The 23,649-nt window shown below is 40.6% G+C and overlaps 1 protein-coding gene across 5 annotated transcripts in view; it reads left to right on the top strand.

Annotated features, from left to right (window-relative positions):
• The window catches only part of FRMPD1 (FERM and PDZ domain containing 1), a 143,986-nt gene that overhangs the window by 80,721 nt on the left and 39,616 nt on the right, over positions 1-23,649 (top strand). For all 5 annotated transcript variants that reach the window (XM_046021776.1, XM_046021777.1, XM_046021779.1 and 2 more), the window contains one exon: positions 14,210-14,314. In XM_046021776.1, the coding sequence (XP_045877732.1) occupies positions 14,214-14,314 (101 nt within the window). In that variant the 5' untranslated portion in view covers positions 14,210-14,213. The remainder of the gene's footprint in view (positions 1-14,209; positions 14,315-23,649) is intronic.

The following is a 23,649-nucleotide window of genomic DNA, read 5'->3' as shown; positions in this document are numbered from 1 at the left end:
ATAGGCAGTTAGGAAAATTCAACGGTAGTCTCCTCAACAAGATGTTCTATTTGGAGGAGGGGATTTGAGGAATGGAGCAAAGAAAGATGGTGGGTTCTCTTCTAGATATAACTGGCTCAAGTGCTTATGGGACATCTTGTTGAGATCCTAGAGAGGACTGGTTCCAAAGCACCTAAAACTGTGGGAGTAAATGGCATTGCTTATGGAGAGTGTTTGGAGCAGTGAGTCTCAAACTTTGCTGTACTCTAGAATCACAGGGGTGGGGGAATTGTCATTAAAAACCCCCAGTGTCTGGCTCACACCCTCAAACATTTTGATTTAATTGGTTTCTAGGATATTATGATCTGGGATTGTTAACAGTTCCCTAGGTGATTTTAATATGTGGTAAAGTTTGGGAGCCACTGACTGAGAAATGGTAGATACCATTTATTTAGATGCTATCAGAGCTGAAAACCAAAACCAAAAATTTGATAATGGGGGAAGAGGAGTTTGTGGAGAAGGCTGAATATGATGTATGTAGTGTGAGATGCTGAAGGCAAATAAGACTGATGTCACAGGAGCCAAGTGAGGAAGATCAAGAAGTTTTACTACTTTCTGTGTATCAGTTTAAGAGAAAAATGGTAGTCTGGTCATTTATTCCTGTTCTTATTCAAAAGGCTGGATATTTGCCAGGCATCTTGGTTTCTTGTGTGTGTGTGTGTGTGTGTGTGTGTGTTTCCTTGCATCAACAGTTTATATCATTGGACTTTATGTATGTTGGATATTAAGTATTGTAAAAAAATTTTATTTTTTTTCTGTTTATTATTGGCGTGTAGAAGTTCCACCATCCCATTTTGTATTCCATTCATTCATTCGTCATCTATTTATCTAACAAAAACTTATTGAGTTTATTGAATATCTATTTATGTTGGGAGCTGGAGATACTAAGATGACTAAAAGAAAAACCTCTGTTTTAAAATTTGGAGGGGAGAGATGGGGACGCCTGGGTGGCTCTGTCGGTTAAGTGTCCACCTTCAGCTCAGGTCCTGATCTCAGAGTTCTGGGATCGAGTCCTGAGTTAGGCTTCCTGCTCAGTAGGGAACTTGCTTTTCCCTCTGTCTGCCCCTCCTGCTTGTGCTCTTTGACAAATTAATAAATAAAAACCTTAAAAAAATAAAATTTGGGGGGTATATAATTATCTTTTTTATGTTCCAAGTTTTAATTATTTTTTTTTAAGATTTTATTTATTTATTTGACAGAGAGAGATCACAACTAGGCAGAGAGGCAGGCAGAGAGAGAGAGAGGGAAGCAGGTTCCCTGCTGAGCAGAGAGCCCGATGTGGGACTCAATCCCAGGACCCCGAGATCATGACCTGAGCCAAAGGCAGCGGCTTAACCCACTGAGCCACCCAGGTGCCCCCCAAGTTTTAATTATTTAAATTCTAGTTAGTTAACATATAGTGTAATAATAGTTTCAGGAGTTAAATTATTTATAATCTGCCCAAGACCAACTTACAATCTGGATGATCTCACCTCCTAAATCATAGACTCCTAGAAGGCACATATGGATTTAGTCTCCATCCAATTTTGACTGTCCCCTCTAGGATCCCTGGCCTGCTAATATCTTTTGTAGTTTTGTATACCTTGGTTATGAAAAGCTCTTTCTCCTTCGAGGCAGTGTGGTGCCCTTTTGATAGCTCTGATTATGAAAATGCTTTACAAGACGGACAAAATAAATAAAAGTTTAAAGCTGATTCCACAATTTCATGGAGATTGGTGACACTATTCTGTGTACTGTTGTGTATGTTTTAAAATTTCCTTAAAAAATAGAAAAGGTCTTTTTTTAAAAAGATTTTATTTATATATTTGACAGAAAGAGAGAGACAGTGAGAGTAGGAACATAAGCAGGGGGAGGGGGAAAGCAGGCTTCCTGTGGAGAGGGAGCCCGATGTGGGTCTCGATTCCAGGACCCTGGGATCATGATCTGAGCTGAAGGCAGATGCCTAATGACTGAGCCACCCAGGTGCTCCCCCAAATAGAAAAATTCTTTATGTTGAGTTGAAATTTGTCTTCTTTGACTTTGATGATTTGTCACTTTAGGGCTGTTCAGAACCAGCCCAGATTCCTTTTACAGATATAGTCCATTCCAATATTTGTGATTGTTTATAAATTCTCTTAAGTCTTCACAACTGAACAATTTTGCCTAGGTTATTTTTCTCCAATATTTTGAAATTGAGTCCCATATACAGTCATGCCACCTGGTGCCACTGATGGTTTAAGTGCCTTTGCTGTATTTATCTCTCACTTGTCTTTCATGTTACACTGGCTAGCAACTCCAGTATTGCAGTGAACATTGTAATTTTATTTTCTCTTTTAAGTGGAATGCTTCTCTTTTTCTTTCTAAAATAATATTGAATGGTCCATGTTTTTTTTTAATCAAACAAGGTTAGTGTCCAGTATCTGTGATCATTTTACTTTATTATTTTTTGTGAGATAAAATATATTAATAGTTTTCCTTAATTTGACATATTCTTTCTCAGGATAACCAGCTTTATTCCAGTATGTTATCTTTATAATGTGGATTTTGCTGGATGTAATTTCTTAAAATTAGGAAACCAAGTGCATTAAGAATGCCCTATGTAGAAGTAGAGAGAATAGTAAAATGAACGTTTACATACCCATGTCCCAGCTTCAAGAATAATTCACATTTTCTGGCTATGATCTTATTTAGGAATTTTTTGAGTATATCATGAGTGAGATTGACCTATATACCTTTTAAGTGAAATTTGTCAGATTTGTAAATGCAAGACTATAGGGGTGCCTGGGTAGCTCAGTGGTTTAAGCATCTGTCTTCGGCTCAGGTCATGATCTCAGTCCTGGGATCAAGCACTGTGTTAGGCTTCCTGCTCAGTGGGGAGTCTGCTTGTCCCTCTGCTTCTCCCCCGACTTGTGTGAACTCACTCTCTCTCAAATAAGTAAATAAAATCTTTAAAAAAATTAAAAAAGATACAGGGCTATCTTTTCATTATTAGAAGAATTTGGTAGCGTGCTATCATTTTCTCTGTTGAAGAATATTCACAGTAACACATCACATTCTATGTAGGGCCCTTTTCCCTCACAGAGTTGGTTTTTTTTTTTTTTTTAATTCACTTTCTAAATTTCTTCTGCAGATATATAGATTTACTCAGAATTTTTCATTTCACATTTTCAGTCCTGGTTCTTTGCTTTTGGAGGTGAAGGTGGTGAACCGCCTCAGTTTCCTGGAGTTGACCAGCCTTGTGGAAACCACAGAATAAATGAGCTACCGTATGCTGTCCACTTTGCCACATAGCTCTCAGTACCAGGCACCTCCCACCACCGGTCAGAGGGAAAAAAAGCAGCCTATCCTAACATGAAGGCAGGGCCGCATTTCACTCATCGCTTGTTCTTGGTCATCTGCGCTGAGTGTGTTTTCAGTAAATGGGTGTTTCCTGAATTGGGGTTTGTTTTTTTTTTTAAACAAATAGTATCTTCGGCCCATCCAGGAAAAACCAAAATCAACCCCTTATTTTCTTGGGTTCCCAGAGGCTCCCAGGGGATTTCACTACTGAGCTTCCTATTTTTATCTTCCTCTATGGGTCATATAGTCTTCTTCTCTTAAGACTGTACATGGAAAGGGGGCTCCTGGGTGGCTCAGTGGGTTAAGCCGCTGCCTTCAGCTCAGGTCATGATCTCAGGGTCCTGGGATCGAGCCCCGCATCGGGCTCTCTGCTCTGCAGGGAGCCTGCTTCCTCCTCTCTCTCTGCCTGCCTCTGCCTACTTGTGATCTCTCTCTCTGTCAAAGAAATAAATAAACTCTTTAAAAAAAAAAAAAAAGACTGTACATGGAAAGTATATATCTTCCGCTATTCCCAAGGAACTGGTCTAGGAAAATCCGTTGATAGGTAAGAATGATAGGTAAGTTTGATGTGGAAATCTTGGAAGACACCATTCTGTGAGGCTGACCTTGTTACTCAGGAGTCTGCCCCTCAGGAAAATTGAAGGACTCACTAGGAAGATTCTAGAAAGATGCATTCCTAATATATCTTCCAAAGCCACCCGTATTTACTTATTTAAATTCCTTGTGCATAACATGTATAGCACTCTCTATTATTTTTTTCTCTTATGTTTGTCTGTCTTTGATCATTTCTCATTTTGTTAATAATAACTGGTACCCTTGGTTTATTGGCTTTGTCAATCTTTGTAGTTCTTAACCCACATTAACTTCGTCTCTATTAAGTGAAATTTTTTTTTTTTTTTTTTTTTTAAAGATTTTATTTATTTATTTTACAGAGAGAGATCACAAGTAGACAGAGAGGCAGGCAGAGAGAGGGAAGCAGGCTCGCCGCCGAGCAGAGAGCCCGACGCGGGACTCGATCCCAGGACCCCGAGATCATGACCCAAGCCGAAGGCAGCGGCTTAACCCACTGAGCCACCCAGGCGCCCCTATTAAGTGAAATTTTATACTAACTTTCTAGTTTATTCCTGCTTTTGCTTTAATTTTGTTCATTCACTCATTCAACAAACATTTGTTGAGCCTAGGTCATGGATGCTGGGAGAATAGAGATAAGACATTGTCTCTATGCTCAAGTTGCTGACATTGTAATAAAAGGAGAGAAGAAATCCTGAAAGAAAAAAGAAAACACTAAGTTGACAAAAGACCTTCATTAGCAGGTTTAAAAAAAAAAATCACATAAGGGGGCACCTGAGTGGCTCAGTAGGTTAAAGCCTCTGCCTTCGGCTCAGGTCAAGATCCCAGGGTTCTCGGATCGAGTCCTGCAGCGGGCTCTCTGCTCAGCAGGGAGCCTGCTTTCTCCTCTCTCTCTGCCTGCCTCTCTGCCTACTTGTGATCTCTGTCTGTCAAATAAATTAAAAAAAAAAAAAAGAAAGAAAGAAAGAAAGAAAGAACAGAGTTTCAAGTATCGCTTGTAAAGCATTTACATTCTCCAGAGAGAAAAAGAGCAAACTTGAGTGATAGGTAAATAGTTTGCTGCCAAACATGGGCCTAATCCTTTCTTTTCCAAGTGATCATATTCATTTGCTCTTTTAAAACAGGTTTGAAGGATGATTCTTCAATCTTTGAAATTTAAGAACTTCACTTGCTGTGTAAAGAACCTTCCTCAAGGCATATATTGGAGAGTTGCTTTTTGTGCTCTTTGTATTTGAAACATATTTTTCAGCTCAAGAAATTTACATTTGTCTCTTTGATTTCAATTTCATGCATTGTTTTTATCTTTTCTCTGCTAGTCCCTAATATTTTTAAGTTGAATATCCCCACTCTTTTCTATGTCTGATAGCTTCACTTGAATTGCAAGTTTTATTTTAAAATTTCAATTTCGTGTTAAGTGATTTTTGGCTCTTCAGTTTTTTTTCTATCCTTAGCACTCATTATTTTCATTTCTTAATAACCAGTATTAGTTGCTTGAAGTCCTTTACTATAACCTCTTTTATTCCTTTTGAAGGATTTATATCTTTGATTGTAAATGTGCTTTTAAGATAGCTGTCTCCCTGGTGTCTTCTTCTCCATTTGCAAAAATGTTTTGAGTTTGCCTTTTCATATTACTGGTTCTGGTTCCAGACAACCAGAAGTGTGTTTTGTTTGGGGTTTCATGCCCCTTATAGGATTTTGCCAAATTGGCGTGTGCCCAGAGGAAGGTGATCTAAATTGATCTTGTCATACGAAGAACGCTAGAAGGAACTGGGGATGTTTATTCTGGGACAGAGGAGACTTGAAGACAACAGGATTGCTGTGTTCAAATCCAGAAAGGCTGATGTATAGAATAAGAAGCTGATTTCTTTTAGATGGTGGTGAGGGGTGGGGAGAAGTGGTCAGAGGGCAGCTCTACCGGTGAGGACTGAAGCTGCATAGAGGTAGAAGTTAGCTTTACGTAAAGAAACTTTTTAGCAATCAGGTGGGTCCACCAGTGAATGACAGGACATTTAGAGGCTGGATGACTTCTTGGCAATGGGATTGCAGAACAGAGTCCAGTGTTCGGAGATTATCTGGGCTCTTATTTTCTTCCATTAGCCCAGCAATCCAGAGGCTAATATTAAAACCATTAGCAGGTCATTTGCTTGACTTAAACTCTCCTGCTCAGACCTTGCTGAGTCAGGGAGCACTTTAACGGCTTGGTTGATGTAGTCATTTGTTTGTCTTCAGGGATCCCTGGATGAAGGCATGTGCCTACCCACAGTCCAGATATTAATGCAAATTAATTCTTATCATTAAAACCATATATGTTTCTATGAATCAATTAGCTAAATTGTATTTGGCAGCCGTTTTTTTTTTTTTAAAGATTTTATTTATTTATTTGACAGACAGAGTTACAAGTAGGCAGAGATGCAGGCAGAGAGAGAGGAGGGGAAGCAGGCTCCCTGCTGAGCAGAGAGCCCCATGTGGGGCTCAATCCCAGGACCCTGGGATCATGACCTGAGCCAAAGGCAGAGGCTTTAACCCACTGAGCCACCCAGGTGCCCCTTGGCAGCAGTTTTGTAACAACTCCTTGTAAGTAACCATTGCAGTTTGATGACCTTCAAAAGGAATGGAAAATGGTGCCTGGGTGGCTCCGTCCATTAAGTGTCTGCCTTCAGCTCAGGTCATGGTCCCAGGGTCCTGGATAGTGTCCCGCATGGGTCTCCCTGCTCAGCAGGGAGTTTGCTTCTCCCTCTGCCCCTCCCACCACTCATGTTTTCTCTTCTTTCTCTCAAAATAATTCTTAATTATCTTAAAATCTAAAAATAAAGTCTAAGAAAAGCGGTGGGGGGGATGGAAAAGCTGTTGGATATGTCTTTTTGGCTATATTTGAGATCCTTGACATCTCTGCAGTCATTTGGAGACTAAAACAACAGAGGTGGGAGATTTTGTACCCTCTGGTGCTGTGGCTGCTTCAGGATTTCCAGCTGTCCAGGTGATGTGGGTCTTCGAATTTCAAGACAGAGCACAGCAAATATCATCTTGGTGGGTTTCTAGATCTGTTAGAAACCTCAGGCTGCGTGAATGGAAAGAGGCATGGAAGCTATCTAGGCCCTGTATTCCATTGCAGTGTCCCTCCTACATCCAAGTAGTTAATTAGTCTCTACTCAGTTACATTCCCAGACCAGGATATCGCCAATTCTGCAGCAAACTCTTTCCATCCTCGGATCATTAGGAAAATTAGAGATGTCTAGACTTAGCCTAAGCTAGGGTCTCCTGCTCTGTGGCATTCCTCCATTAATCTGTGGGGGAAATAGGAAAGTAACAAAAAAAGAAATATAAGTGACCACAGCTTATGTAAAATGTCCAAATGTACTTAGTAATCAAATAACTTCAAATAAAAAGCATAATGAGCTCTGATATGGAAAGATGTCCATGATATATTTGCATGTTAAAAAATGGGAACTACTGAGTTTAGAATGATTCTATTTTTGTGGACTGTATATTTTAATATGTGTAATACAGATAGGTATAAATTCAGAAAAAGTTGGTGTGAATACTCACCAAATACTTTATGTAATTTTTAACCTGGATAGAATTATGCATACATTTACTTTTTTTCTATATTTTTCAAAAAATACATATTTCAACCAATAATTAGATGCTACTTCCTATCCTAGTAGCAAATATTTTTTAAAATGAAAATATTCAGGGTGCCTTTGTGTCTCAGTCATTAAGGGTCTCCCTTTGGCTCTGGTGATGATCCCAGGGTCCTGGGATTGAACCCCACATTGGGCTCCCTGCTCAGCGGGAAGCCTGCTTCTCCCTCTCCCACTTCCCCTGCTTGTGTTCCCTCTTTCACTGTCTCTCTCTCTCTCTGTCAAATAATAAATAAAATCTTAAAAAAAATGGTAATATTCAGTGTTCACAAAGTCTGACAGGGAGTGAAAACTGCTACCTTCTTGGAAGTAATTTGACAGTACACATCCAAATTCTTAAAAATGACACATGCTTAAATTCATTAATTTCAGTTTGAGGAATTTTTCCCAAGAAAATATCTGGAAAGTAGCCATTTACCATGAATAAGGATGTTCATTGTGAAGCTTTTATAATACTGAAAAATTGGAAATAGCACAAATGTCCAAGGATAGATTTACTAAATAAATTATGACATGGCCAAAGAAAATAACACTATATAGCAATTTCAAATGATGATGTAAATGCTTAAATATTAATGTGGAATAAAATTCATGAACTATTAAATGGGAAAATTATATCTCATTTGAATAAAAATATGTAGCATCTATGAGCATGGAAAAATGAAAAATTAACCATTGATAACTCTGGGGGGTACAATTATAGGTGATTTTATTTTCATATTTTTCTCTGTGTTTTTACTATAAGCATATGTTCATTTTTTTTAATTTAGCTAAAATAACTAACTATAACTAAATAGTTAAAAAGGATAAAATAGTACTAAGGGCTTCTAATAGAAATCGACAGTTCCTGCCCCAGTCCCCCTTAACATCTAATTTCTTTTCTTAGAGGCAACCTCTTTCCACTCGTTTAGCTGTATCTTCTGATTTTTCCCTCCATAATTCTGAGAAATGTGCTTATATTACTATTTCCTAGTTTATTAATTTTAGACATTATTTATTATGGTGGATGAGGACTTAGGTCTTATACCCCTACACTAGCTTCCCTCCATCATATCCTCCCCAAATCATATCAGCTGTTTTTGAGAAATCATTTTTCAGTGTTTATATTTTTATGACAATGTAAATATTGTTCATTTCTGAGACAAATGATGAGCTAAAATTTGGTTTCCTTGGGCACCTGGGTGAGTTGGCTCAGTGTCCAACTCTTGATTTTGGTTCTGGTCATGATCTCTGTCCGAGTCATGAGATCGAGCACCATGTCAGGCTCTGTACTCAGTGGGGAGTTTGCTTGAGATTCTCTTTCTCCCTCTTCCTCTGCCCCTCGCCCTGCTCATGCATTCTCTCTCTCTCAAAATACATAAATAAATCTTTAAAAAAATAAATAAAATTTGGTTTCCCTTATTATACATTTTGTTTTTATAATTCCCTATTTTTGATTTGCTTAGTTTTCCATGTGCTTATTGCTAATTCTTTTCATATACTCTCTGACAGCCTCTCACTGAATTTTTCTGCAGAAACCCTTTAAAAAAAAAAAAAAACCCTTTAGATAATCTATATTCATTTTTTTTCCCTAAGACCTCGGTCTTCATGTACCAGTCTATAAAGTTGCTATCTAGGTCTCATGTACAGGTGTTACCGTAGTACATCCCTTCGTAGTCATCCTGGCTGTTCCCTGTGCCTCTTGTCTGTATTTCATCCCTAATTTCCTGGGTCCCATTTCTTCTTTGTTTATTTACTTCCTGGTTGTGCTAAGCTTCCTGAGAAAGAGTATATGAAAGGTAAATTTTTTGAGACATGAACATCTGAAAACCTCTCTAATATTTGATTGGTAGCTTGACTGGGTATATAATTCTAAATTGAAGTGATTTTTTTATTTTGAAAAGATTTTATTTATTTGACAGAGAGAGCGCGCAAGCACGGGGAGCAGCAGGCAAAAGGAGAAGGAGAAGTAGGCTCCATGCCGATCAGAGAGCCCAACACAGGGCTCAATCCCAGAACCATGCATCATGACCTGAGCTGAAGGCAGATGCTTAACTGACTGAGCCACCCAGGTGCCCCTAAATTGAAGTAATTTTTGAAGGCATGGCTTTGGTGTTTTTAAGCTTCCTTTGTTACCGCGAAGTCTAATGCCATTTTTATTCTCAATTGTTTGTATGCAATCTATTTTTTCTTCTGGAAGTTTTAAAGATGTTCACTGCTTTTAGTTTCCGAAATTTTACAGTGTTATTTCTTTTTTTTTTTTTTTAAGATTTATTTATTTATTTATTTGACAGCGAGAGAGAGAGATCACAAGTAGGCAGAGAGGCAGGCAGATTGAGAGAGAGAGGGAAGCAGGCTCCCCGCCAAGCAGAGAGCCTGATGTGGGACTCGATCCCAGGACCCCGAGATCATGACCCGAGCCGAAGGCAGCGGCTTAACCCACTGAGCCACCCAGGCGCCCTACAGTGTTATTTCTTGATTTGGGTCTTTTTTCACTTGTTCTGCTGGGCAGTTAGTCGGTGTTCTTAATCTGGAAACAGGTTTTTCAGGGAAATTTTATTAAATTATTTTATAATTTTCTCACCTCCATTTCCTTGTTCTTTCCTTCTGGGATTCCTATTAGATGACAATTGGACCTCCTGGATTGATACTATACATTTCTAAGCTTCTTTCTTTTCCCTGTCTTTGGCTTTTGGTTGTTCTTTCGCCAATATTTCACTGACTTCACTCACACTCTCAACTTTTTAATTGAACTTTTAAATTCTAGCTATCTTATTTTTAATGTTCAAGTGTTCTTATTCTCTGCTCTCTTTTTCAAAGAAAATACTCTTCTTGTTTCATGGATGTAATATCTTTTTAAGGATCTATAATTTTTCTTCTGTTTCCTGCCTCGTCTCTTTTTCTTCTGAGTTCTTCTGTTTGATGTGTTTTTCATAATGTCAGCTTTTCTCAACTAGCCATTCCTACGTAAGAAACTTTGTATGATGTGTGGGGCTCACTGAATAACAGATTTCAATGTATGATGATCAGGCAGCAAGTTGCCATAAGTTATCCATATTTGAAGATTTTTTCTGTGGTTCTTTTCGGTTCTCCAGAAAAGGATTCTCTAGTCTTTTGCTTGGGATAAGGAGTCCTAGCTGCCAGTATTTTGGGAATTGGGTGAAGGAAGAGACTGAAGGCCTTGTCATTCAATAAAAAGAGTTTTACTGGGGCGCCTGGGTGGCTCAGTGGGTTAAGCCACTGCCTTCCGCTCAGGTCATGATCTCGGGGTCCTGGGATCGAGTCCCGCATTGGGCTCTCTGCTCGGCAGGGAGCCTGCTTCCCTCTCTCTCTCTCTCTGCCTACCTCTCTGTCTACTTGTGATCTCTCTCTGTCAAATAAATAAATAAAATCTTAAAAAAAAAAAAAAAAGTTTTACTTAATCCTTCTATTTTTCAATCCTGTAGTCTCTGTTAAACCTGGTCTTCCTAAGTCTGGAGATTCTCTGGTTTGATTTCTCCAGAGAATAAGACTCTTGTCTCTAGTAGGGTAGAGAACGGGTGGTTGTCTAGGTGGCCAAGTGGCATGGACTGGGACCTGTGAGTAAAATTGCTGCCTATTGATAGAAATCCATTTCCATATTTCCAGTCCTATACTTCATTCCTGCTTTCTCCCTTATCTGTTGCCTCTAATTCTTGAGCCATCTTGGTGAAAATCAGCTCATTTTTCATCAGAATCCCTCTCTGAAAGCACTTAGGTTTCCATTTCCTTTGCTCTGCTCTCCTCCAGTTTCTATCTTCCCAACATTGTCTGCCTCTCTCATCTATTGTCTTCTCTCTTGTTTCTTGTATTCTATGGGTGTAATCCCTTTTCTAGTCCCTTGCTGTGATTTATAAAGTTTGGGAAGGAGAGGAGATTAAGACATAGTTTGAATTGACCACGTTTAACCAGAAATTTACTGTCTCTTTTATAATGTAAAAAAAGGGAGTTGCCTAAAACTGAAGGCAGCATTCAGGTCTGATGTCCCTACTGTAGAAAAAAGCTAGACTGAGGATTCCTTGATCTGAATGGCCTGTTTTTGTCCATTAATTTGTATTTGGCTGCCATTTAACTGAGAAGTATAAATCTCCCACTTGCAAAGTGGTCAGGTTGGGTGTCCTGCTTTCATTTTTTATGCCCTGACTAGTGCACTCCTGGGTAGATCCCACTATTACTCTGTTGATTGCTGATAGATTCTATTTGCTAACATTTTATTTATTACTTTGCTATTCACAAATTGAGAGATTATGTTTTTACTTTCTGGCACTTTTTTTTTTATCAGAATTGATATCAATGTTACACTGGCTGCTTAAAAATATTTTGGGAGACTTCCTTCTTTATATTCTAGAACAGCTAAAGAAGTATTTGGTGGAAATTTGGGGAAAAATACACTAAACTGGTTAAAAGTATCATGGTATCTGGGATTGGATCCTGGAACAGTAGTGGAAAAACTGGTGACTTCTGAATACAGTTGAGAGTTTAGTTAATATTAGCAGACCAGGGTTAATTTTGAAGAACATAGAATGACTAGGTAAGAGGTTAACATTATGGAAAGCTGAATGAAGGATATATGGGAACTCCTTGTATTATTTCTGAAACCGCTTTATACATCTAAAATTAATCTCAAATAAGAGTGCCTGTGGCTCAGTTGCTTAAGTGGGTGCTGTCGGCTCAGGTCATGGTCCCAGGATCCTGGGATCAAGCCCTGCATTGGTCTCCCTGCTGGACAGAGAGCCTGCTTCCCCCTCTCCCTCTGCCTGCTGTTCTGCCTACTTGTGCTCACTATCTCTCTGTCAGATAAATAAATTTAAAAATTTAAAAATTCCAAAATAAAAAGTTTATACTTAAAACAAAAATATGACCAGAATGAATTATATCTTTAGATTTGGGGTTTTTTTTTAAAGATTTTATTTATTTATTTGACAGAGAGAGAGAGAGACAGGGAGAGAGGGAACACAAGCAGAGGGAGTGGGAGAGGGAGAAGCAGGCTTCCCGCTGAGCAGGGAGCCCAGATAGGGGGCTCAATCCAAGGACCCTGGGATCATGACCTGAGCTGAAGGCAGATACTTAAGGACTGAGCCATGCAGGTGTCCCACATCTTAGAGATTTGTAAGAATTCACATTTGTCTATGTCCTCTGTCCATGCCTGGAACTTTTTTGTAGGGGTGGCTCTTTATCAACTTTATCTTCTATGTTAATTGCCTTTTTAGATTTTCTGTGTATTATAGGGTCATCTTTATATCATTTATATTTTCCTTGAAAACCATTTGTGTCATCAAGGTTTTAAAATGTATTTGTGTAGTGTTAAGCAATATAATCTCTGATAATTCATTTTTATTTTCTCTGTATCCATAGTTATTTCCCAATGTCATATCTTATGTTGTGTGGTTATTTATTGGATTGTGAAATTAATTTGGTGAATTGAGACCAGTATTTTAAAAAGTGAAATAAACTAGAACAGAGAAATATGAACATATACTGTTAATGAAACTTTAATCTCAAGCACATGTATTGTTTTCTTGGTAACCTGACAATATCTATCAAAGCACAAATGCATATAACTTTTGACCTAGCTGTCCCTCTCTCGCTGTCTCGCTGTCGATTTGGGAACTTATCCAGATATGTAATTGCATACATGCAGAAATGATGTATGTACAACATAATTCACTGCAGCATTATTTATAACGGCGAAAGATTGGCAGTAATCCAGATGTCTACCAAGAGAGGATTACTTTTTAAATTACAGTGCATTCTTACAGTATAATACTCAGGGGTTGTCAAAAAGAATGAAGAAGCATTCTATGTATTGATGTGGAAAGATACCAAGGATATATATTTTAAGGAGAAGAAAGCACAGTGCAGAACAAGGTATATGATGTACTATCCTTTGTGTTAAGAGGAGGACATATAAAATCTTTATTTATATTTGCTTATGTGGACATAAACCCTGGAAAGAAAAGGAGAGCAGTGATTATGAATGAGTGTGGGAACTGGCTGGATGGGGGCAGCATAGAAGGGAGTCTTTTGACTACCTTTTAAAAATTATTATTTTGGCAAGAACACACTTAACATGAGAATCTGCCCTCTTAATAAATTTTTAAGTGTGTATATACAGTAATATATATCTTTTCTGTATAGTCTGGGGGGTGGTTGAATTATACAAATGAATTATCTATTCAAAACTTCAAAATATTAAGCAAAAGAAGCAGCAATCAGAACAGGCATTGTGTGATTAGAATGGTTCCATGTCCTCGCAACTCCCAGTGTAGGCAGAACTGATGTAGGCAGAACGCACACATGGTTGGGGGCAGTAAGTAGTGTCATGCGGTAAGGGGCATCTCTTAGGATGGGTCACAGCCACAGTTTGAGAAACCTTCTCTACTTCATTCCCTTACCCTTATATTTAACTCCTAAAGATTGCTAATCTGTTTCCTTCAAGACTACCCCTTAGGTAGTGAGCTGCTATCAAGTTGTTCACTCTGGGAGCCCTGATGACCTGTTTGTATTAATGTCAAAGAAAGAGTCCTAGCTGTTTGATCAGCATGTCATTAAATGCGCAAATACAGGAAACACTACGATGATTTGTCAGAATCCTCTTCCAAATATTTTGGTTAGCTTCTTAAGAAAACTCTCCTTCCTTCTAGGTAAATGGAAGAGGTGGAGACCAGTTTGTTTCAGACTCGGAAAGCCCACAGAATAGAACAAATGGTGGCGAGATGGCTACGGCGTTCACGGGACAGCTCAGCCCGGTAAGACTCCTGGGCTCGCAGAGACTTCTGCGCCTCAAGATGTGGTGTCCCTGCAGGAGGAGGGGTTGGGCAGTCTCGGCGGCACCTGGGGATCCTGTCTCCAGTTTGCTCTGTTCTTGCACCATACAGCAGGGGAGGCATCAGCAGATCAGCGATTTTGCTGGAGCGCCTTGCTGTCTGTCCCCCTTCCAACTCTTCCCTCTGTGTCTCTCCACATACACCCACAACGTATGTTCCCACCAGACTCAGACACACACTTACAGAGACAAACACTCTCACACAGATGGAGTTACACACACAGGCACACTCATCCATCCTCCTGTGGAGTATGCACTCCTACACTTGTGAACACACACTCGCACATGCTCTCTGTGTCTCCCTATGTCTCACACACATCCCTTGCCTTAGTATTTGCAGTGAGGGTCAGGCGATCTGCTGTTTATACTCTTACCCCGTCTTTGTTTCCAGCAGCTGTTCCTTCCTTGCGGTCCCTGTTTCATTCCAAACAAAATAAAATGAAATCAAATACAGATCTGATTTGACTGCTACAGGAGAACTTAAAATATGTTCTGTTTCAAAGCGTTCATTTTCCATCTCAGATTTCCCATCTGGCCCTGCCACAGAGATGAAATACCATGGGTCAGGTGTTTCTGAGACGCACATTCTTCCATAGGAGCTGGAAACAGCTGTTGTGCTGCTGACCAGAAAACCTTGCTCAGATCGGGCTGCCCTGCAGCCAAGGGCTGGGATGCACACATGCCCGTGGGGAAGCAAGGCTGGTAGTTAGCCTTGTGTTACAGTGAAAACACCTGAGGCTCACAGGGTGACCTATTTTAGATCATCCCAACCCCCTGTTCAGAAATTGTTGATGGGTCCCTAGTTCTTAGAGACTAAGCATTTTTGGTTTGGCATTCAAGGCTTTCCATGATTGACCTACAGTTCTTTACAGCTCTTTGCCTTACTGCTCTGTTTCCTTTGTATCACACTCCAGCGAAAGGAACTATCATTGTTCCTCGACTCCAGGTACCACCTCTTCTTTCACTCATCAAACCAGAGATCCTGTCTGAGCCCAACTCCATGCATATAGAACCCACCCGCAGCTCAAGTCTGGTTGAAATACTCCGTCTTCCAGGAAGCGTTCCCCAGCCCATAGTTAGACTTTACCACTCCCGTGAGACCCACAGCATTGGATTGCCATTGGCAGTGTGCTCCTCCTGGTGTGTTCAACTTATTTGAGCACATCTCTTTTTTTCCTTCTGGATGGTAAGCTCTGAGCACAGGGAAAGTTTTGGCTTCATCTCTATAACACAGAGCTGACTGAGTCCCAGCAGACTGATTGCAAGTGGTCAAGGAGTACTTGCTTGTAAGTGGGGAAATGGCAAGGTACATTGTTTCCTAAAGTGGATTCTGCAAGACCTAGTCCTGTGTTATGCTGCTCCACTAAAGGTTTGGAAGTGACGTAGCCCATGCCCTGCTCCTGTCCATCTCTGCTTGCATTTTGCACACAGTGCATTTTAGCACATTAAAGGCTCTGTGAATTCCTGTGGAAAAGAGACTCTAGGGATGCCAGCGTAGCTCAGTGGGTTAAAGCCTCTGCCTTCAGCTCAGGTCATGATCTCAGGGTCCTGGGATCGAGCCCCATATTGGGCTTTCTGCTCAGCAGGGAGCCTGCTTCCCCCTCTCTCTGTCTACCTCTCTGCCTGCCTCTCTGCATACTTGTGATCTCTCTGTCTGTCAAATAAATAATAAAAATCTTAAAAAAGAGGGTGCCTAGGTGGCTCAGTGGGTTAAAGCCTCTGCCTTTCACTCAGGTCATGATCCCAGGGTCCTGGGATCGAGCCCCACATCGGGCTCTCTGCTTGGCAGGGAGCCTGCTTCCTCCTCTCTCTCTCTCTGCCTGCCTCTCTCCCTACTTGTGATCTCTATCTGTCAAATAAATAAATAAAATCTTAAAAAAAAAAATCTTAAAAAAGAGGAGAGACTTTAGCTTAACGGTGCCTAAATATTTGACGCTAATACTCTGTAATATCCTGCTTTTCTCATAATGTAAATAAAAAGTGACACTGCCCTATAGGAATTTTTTAAAAGATTTTATTTATGTGAGAGAGAGCATGAGCAGAGGGAGGGTCGAGGGGGAGGGACAGAAGGAGAAGCAGATTCCCTACTGAGCAGGGAGCCTAGATGTGGGGCTCGATCCCAGGGCGCTGGGATCCTGCACTATCTGAGCCAAAGCCAGATACTTAACTGACTGATCCACCCAGATACCCCAGGAAGTTGTTTTGTCCAAAAAATTTTTTGAGATATATTTTTCATATCATGAAATTTACCCACTAAGAGTATATAGTTCAGTGATTTTTCATATATATTTAGTATATGTGCAAGACTGTGCAACAATCACCACAATCCATTTTTAGAACATTTTCAATGCCATGAAAAGAAACCTCACACCCATTAGCAGTCAGTCACTCTCCATTTGCCTCTCCCCCAGCCCCAGGCAGCCACCCGTGCACTTACTGTCTCCGCAGATTTGCCTGTTCTGGGTACTTCACATAAATGAATCATGTACTACATGGTCTTTTGGGCCTGGCTTCTTTCACTTAAGCCTTACATGAACAAGGTTCATCCATGGTATAGCATGTATCAGTGTTTCATTTTTATTACCAAATGATATTCCATTATGGAATATTTTCTTTGTCCGTTCATCAGTTAATATGCACGGGGGTAGTTTCCTCTTCGGGGCGATTGTGAAGAACGCTGCTGTGAACTTGTGTGTGCAAGTTTTGTTTGACCATATGTTTTCATTTCTCTTGGGTATATCCTTGGGAGTGGGTCACATGGTAACTTGATATTTAACCTCTCAAGGAGCTGCTAGACTGTTTACCAAAGTGACTGTACCATTTTACATTTGCACGAGCAGTGTGCGAGGGTGCCATGTTTCCACGTGCTTACCCATTCTTGTTATTCTCTCTCTTTTCTGTTGTGGCCCTCCTAGTGTGGGTGAGGGGCAATCTCACTGCGGTTTTGATTTGCATTTTCCTGATGGCTAATGATGTTGAGCATCTTTCCCTGTATCTCAGCAGTCTTGGTTTCCAAGTGCAAGAGAAAGAGAAGCAAAAGAGGGAAAGGTTCCTAGCAATATGCATGGAAGACATCATTCCTGTGTTTCTAGGACATGTGTGATCTTGGTTCAGTTGCTTCTCATCTCTAGTCTCACAACCTTGATACGGCCTGGGTTCTTGGGGTCCTCAGATTACCTAAAAATGATGAAAAACTGAAAAGCTGAGTTTGGGGGAAATAATTGCAATTTCCCCAGAGTGGAGAAAATGGTACCACCGACCACCAGCTGCTTAAGAAATCTGAGAGTGATCCTGACTTGGTCTCTTTTGCTCACACTCTGCACACACCCCACCAGCAGCTCTTGTCCGTCTGCCTTCCAGCGTTATCTCCTATCAGTCCCCCTCTCTGTCCCTGGGGCCACTGCCAGTATCACTTAATTCTCTGATCCAGCCTATTCTCCATCCTGAAGCCATAGTGGACTTTTCAAAATATACACCACACCTGCCCCATGTACTCACCCCTCCGTGCCCCAAAATGGTCAGCGGCTTGCTGCCATTGTGCCACGGCCTGTGAGCCCTTTACGATCTGGCCCCAACCAAAGTCTCCAACCTCATCTTGTTCCTCCTGCTTCCTTGGCATAGCTTACCTGCCACATATGAGACCAAGGACTATGGCTGTCTTGCTTTACAAAGTGTCTTCAGCCCTGGAAGACAGGTTCCATAGACAGATGTTCTGTAGATTTTTACTGATTAAGGGCTTTCATAATGAGGAATTAACTTATTTATTAAAATATATTTAGGGATGCCTGGATGGCTCAGTTGGTTAAGCTTCTGCCTTCAGCTCAGGTCGTGATCCCAGGGTCCTAGGGTTAGGCTCCTCGCTCAGTGGGGAGCCTGCTTCTCCTCCCTCTGCCTGCCGCTCCCCCTGCTTGTGCTCTCTTTCTCACTATCTCTCTGTCAAATAAATAAAATCTTTAGGGGCCCCTGGATGGCTCAGTCGGTTAAGCGGCTTCCTTCCGTTCAGGTCATGATCCCAGAGTCCTGGGATCGAGCTCTGCATCGGGCATCAGGCTCCCAGCTCGGAGGAGGGCACGCTTCTCCCTCTCCCTGCTTGTGTTCCCTCTCTCGCTGTGTCTCTCTCAAGTAAATAAATTAAAAAATAAAATAAAATTTTTTAAAAAGAGAGAAAGAAATAACTAACCCCACAAATGGTCACTGTGACATGTTTTGAAGTTCTGTATAAGCAATAAAATCTACTTAATTAGAGGTACAATACAAGAATATTACATCATAACCTAATTTTTAACCATTTTGCTTTGAACTAAATTGTCATCTTTTTATTCACTTTGTATAGCTATAGAAATGATGACCTGAGAAAGACTAAGGTTTGAAAGAGTGGGGGATGTATTTGAGAAGGGACATCCTAAAGATTTATAAATTACATGAAATGTTCTCTGCTTTAAGTTAGGTAGTGTTTACACAAGTGTGTGTTTTATAATTCCTATTTTAAGTGCACACAGATGTTTTATGTCGTATATTGCAGTTTACTGATACATATTTAATATTACTCTTAAATTAGAAAGGAAGACAGACTTAGTGAGTGGGAAAGGAACACAGAGAGTATCTGGGAGGCTGTAATGTTCTATTTCTTTTTTTTTTTTAAGATTGTAATGTTCTATTTCTTTTTTTTTTTAAGATTTTATTTATTTATTTGACAGAGGTCACAAGTAGGCAAAGAGGCAGGCGGGGGGGGGGGGGGGCGGGGGGGGCGGGGAAGCAGGCTCCCTGCTGAGCAGAGATCCCGATGCGGGGCTTGATCCCAGGACCCTAGGATCATGACCTGAGCCGAAGGCAGAGGCTTTAACCCACTGAGCCACTCAGGTGCCCAAGTAATGTTCTATTTCTTGACATACACACATGTGCACATATATATAGTATAATATTTTTCACAATAAAAATCATCTTGTATCCAAAAAAGATAGCATACTTTTCAACTTAATTATGCCTTTTTTTCCTCCTACGAAATTTTCAGCTTTTATGTAGTTAAATGGTATTCTCTTAACGATTTATTTGATTGCTTCTAAGTTTAGAAAATCCTCAGCCCATCATCAATTCAATTAATTACCTGTTTAATTTAATAGCTTAAACATCTTATGTTTAATTCTTTAATTTGGAGTTTATTTTAGGCTATGAAATAAAGATCTAACTTGATTTTTCCCCAGATAGTAAGTAGTTATTTGCCTCACCATTGACTGTGAGTGATCTTTCCTTTCTTTGATGATTTATGGCCCTTCTTTTTATCATCTGTGAAATTCCTCTTTCTGTGAGTTGGACATTGGATCTCTTTCTAGGCTAACTATTCGGTAGCATTGATCTGCTTATTTTCACACCCTTGTATTAAATTTTCAATTTTTTTTTACCCTTACCTGCAATTCCTGCATATAAACTTTAGAACAACCCAGCATAGGATTTACTGAGTTCTCTTAGGCTTCATCTAGAAGTATTCATTTTATAGAACCAGATTAAAGAAACATGAAGGGCCTGATGCAGCTTGGTGCTTGGTGCTAGGTTTTATCCTCAGGACTTAAAAAGATTTCTTTCAACTTACCTGGAATCTTAATACTAATGAACACACACACACATGTTACACATGCACATGCCCACACACATCCACACAGGTACACATGGACATACCTCCCCGTGTGGCTGTGCACGGGCGTTGTGCTATCTTCGTGTTGGGAGCCCTCCTTGTTGGTTTTGCGTGTTTTCCAAATGTACTTGTTCACTACAACCAAGAGAAGACTATTTACCCATTATAGACATGGCCTTCCTTGGCCTTTCTAATATTCCTAATCATGTAGAAAGGCCACTTCAGGTGTCAACTTTTGCTTCTTGACCTATGGGCAAAAGGGGGAAGATCAAGAACAGGCTGGAAGGCCCCGGCACTGCATTTTCAGAGTTGCCCTCATCTTCTGAATCTCCTTTTTGAAGTAATGGTAGAATAATTGCTTCTCTCAATGGTAAGCCTTGGCCCTGTAGCATATACTCCCAGTCCTTCATTGGATGGTCCCCAGAAACTGTCATAAGCAAAGTCCTATGATTATGACTACATGCTACCTTTCTTTCTGGGGGGGAGGGGGGACTCCTCCCTCTATTTCTGCTTTCTTTGAATCAACCTTAGATTAAAAATCCAAGGCCCACACATGTTGGGCTTAAACCACACTTTAGCTTTTAAACTCATTCAAGCTCCACATCTAATACAGTGTTTAAACATAGATTCATTTTTTTTTTTAAGATTTTATTTATTTATTTGACAGAGAGAGATCACAAGTAGGTAGAGAGGCAGGCGGAGAGAGAGGAGGAAGCAGGTTCGCTGCGGAGGAGAGAACCCGATGCGGGGCTCAATCCCAGGACCCTGAGATCATGACCTGAGCCGAAGGCAGTGGCTTAATCCACTGAGCCACCCAGGCGCCCCTAAACATAGATTCAAAATAGTTTCTCCACGTCCTGCTGGAACTCAGAGGTGAATTCTTTGTTGTTACAGGATAGAAGTAAAATATATTTTCTGATACACCAGAGAATAGATAAAAAGCCAGAAAATATCAGAAGCATAATCTCTTTCCATGTGGTATTTTTTTCCTTTTCCAGTGTTGGTCAATTTGGTATGAGTGAATGACCCATAAAATACAGAGTTTGTGTCCATGAGGCTACTTTCATCATGAAAGTAACGTGTTGTTGTTTTCCCCTAGTCCTGCTGTGGGCTAGATCCGTTCCACAGCGGAGCCACTGGTCTTCTGCTGTTCCAATGTAAAATCATCAGAATGACCTCAGATGTGTGGTTTGAAGCCATTACAAAGGGAACCAGAAATAGGTTTCTGGATTATCAGTGCTCAATCTGGTATTTGTAAGATGCCTCAGAGGAGGAAATTTAGCTGCAGAGAGCATTTTCTTCAGCTCCCTGTCCAATATTAAACAGTCTTTGTGAGGAGAAGCCACAGTTTGGTCATGTTCTCAAGCAATTCCTTTCCAAACAAAAGCTGAAACGTGGCCTTTGGGAAAAATGTCAAACGCAGACTTTGGACCAAAGCCACTGACACCGTGCAGGAATAAGTCAACACAGTGGGGCCTTGTTTGTCTACCATTGTTGAGGAACGTACCCTTCTCAAGGGAAAAGTCAGATAACTGAAGACTATCCATTTGAAAAGCATCCAAATGGATTCTATTTTAACCCTGTGGTATGGTTTGCTTTTCTTTTATTTGTCATATGTTAGTAAGCCTTGTTCTATGCCTAGCTTTGAGTTTGGCACATGGGACAAAAAAAACAACAACACGGTTTTTGCCTCACAAATTGTAGTCTAGAGAGGACAAGAGACTTCACGTTGGTCATTGCAAATATTATGTATATTTCTAAAAGAGATGTGCATGTTCTGTGGGTATGTTCAGCAGAAGGAGATAGTTCTGCCCAAAGCAGAAGACAGAGTAGGGGTTGAGCATGTTGGGTAAATTTCTGGAGAGTGTGTGTTGTAAGGGGTTATGGCACTGAGGGGAGGATTCTAGGTAAAGGGAGGAGCTTGTGCAAAGACCAGTGTATCTGAGGAACTCAAAGGAGACTAGTTTGGCTAGAACAAGAATATCAGGAGAATGAATGGCTTGGTTGTTGAGGTTAGAGTGGTGGACCAGAGCTGTATTAAGCCATATCAAGGATTTTGGATGAGGCTATCCAGTCAAGGGAGACATCTGATCAGGGTTACATTTGTAAAATCAGTCTGGGTACTGGATGGAGAGGTATTCAGGAGAGACAAAAGTGAAGAGTGAAGAGACCAGTTTGGAGACTACTGGAGAAATCTATCTGCAGGACAGGTAATGGTGGCCTGAAATGGAATGGTGACTGAGGAGACAGAAATGGACATCCTTAGAAATCTTTTGGTGTTGTGATTGATCAGATAGTAGGGATAAGAGCAGGATAAAGTCGAGAATGACTCCCAAGAGTCCTCGTGATACCATTCACTGAGCTCTGCGACGTGGAGAAGATGCATCCTAGTTAGTCATAGGGCTGAGCTGTATTGCCAATTAAGCAAACAAAGGAAAATGACAAATATTGAACTCTGTTACTTACATTCAAGTTGTCTGCTATTTATTAATGGTTATGTATACATTTTCATCTTTGCCAGTCATTTCAAGTACTGTTTTTTTTTTAAAGATTTTATTTATTTATTTGACAGACAGAGATCACAAGTAGGCAGAGAGGCAGGCAGAGGGCTCGGGAAGCAGGTTCCCTGCTGAGCAGAGAGCCCGATGCTGGGCTCAATCCCAGGACTCTGGGATCATGACCTGAACCAAAGGCAGAGGCTTTAACCCACTGAGCCACTCAGGCGCCCCACAGAATTTTATTTTTTTAAACTGACTTACCTTGGGGTGCCTGGGTGGCTCAGTTGGTTAAGCTTTGGACTTCTGCTCTGTCATGATCTGGGGGTCCTGGGATCAAGCTCAGTGTCTGGCTCTGCACTCAGCAGGGAGTCTGATGGTCTCTCTCTTTCCCTTTGCCCCTCCCCCCACTTGTGCTCTCTTTCTTTCTCTTTCTCTGAAATAAATAAAATATATTTTTTTAATATTTTATTTATTTGACAGACAGAAATCACAAGCAGGCAGAGAGGCAGGCAGAGAGAGAGGAGGAAGCAGGCTTCCTGCAGAGCAGAGAGCCCGATGCGGGGCTCGATCCCAGGACCCTGAGATCATGACCTGAGCCGAAGGCAGAGGCTTTAACTCACTGAGCCACCCAGGCGCCCCTCAAATAAATAAAATATTTTTAAAAAATAAACTGATTTACCTTATTTTCAACGGCTTTATTGAGCTACAATGTTCTTACCATACAATTAACCCACTTAAAGCATACAATTCATTGTTTTTTTTGGTGCATATACAGAGATGTACAAGCATTACCACTATCCATTTTGGAAGATTTTTTTTTCACCTTAAAACGAAACTCCGTGTATATTGGCAATCGCTCCCCATTCCCTCCCAGAATTCTCCTTCTCTTAGCCGGCAACCACTACTTGTCTCTATAGATTTGCCTATTCTGAACATATTCCGTAAGTGAAGTCACACAGTGTGTGTTTTTCTGTGTCTGGCTTCTTTCACGTAATAGAATGTGTCCCAAGTGGATCCCTGTTACGCCATGTATTCGCATTTCATTCCTTTTTGTTGCCAAATAATATTCTGCCGTGGAATATTTTCTTGGTCATTTCATCAGTTAATGTACATTTGAGCTCTTTCCACTTT

This window comes from Meles meles, chromosome 11 (genome assembly GCF_922984935.1).
Source record: "Meles meles chromosome 11, mMelMel3.1 paternal haplotype, whole genome shotgun sequence".
Classification (NCBI taxonomy): Eukaryota; Metazoa; Chordata; class Mammalia; order Carnivora; family Mustelidae; genus Meles; species Meles meles.
Note: the sequence above shows the minus strand (reverse complement) of the source record. Positions and strands in the feature narration are given on the sequence as shown.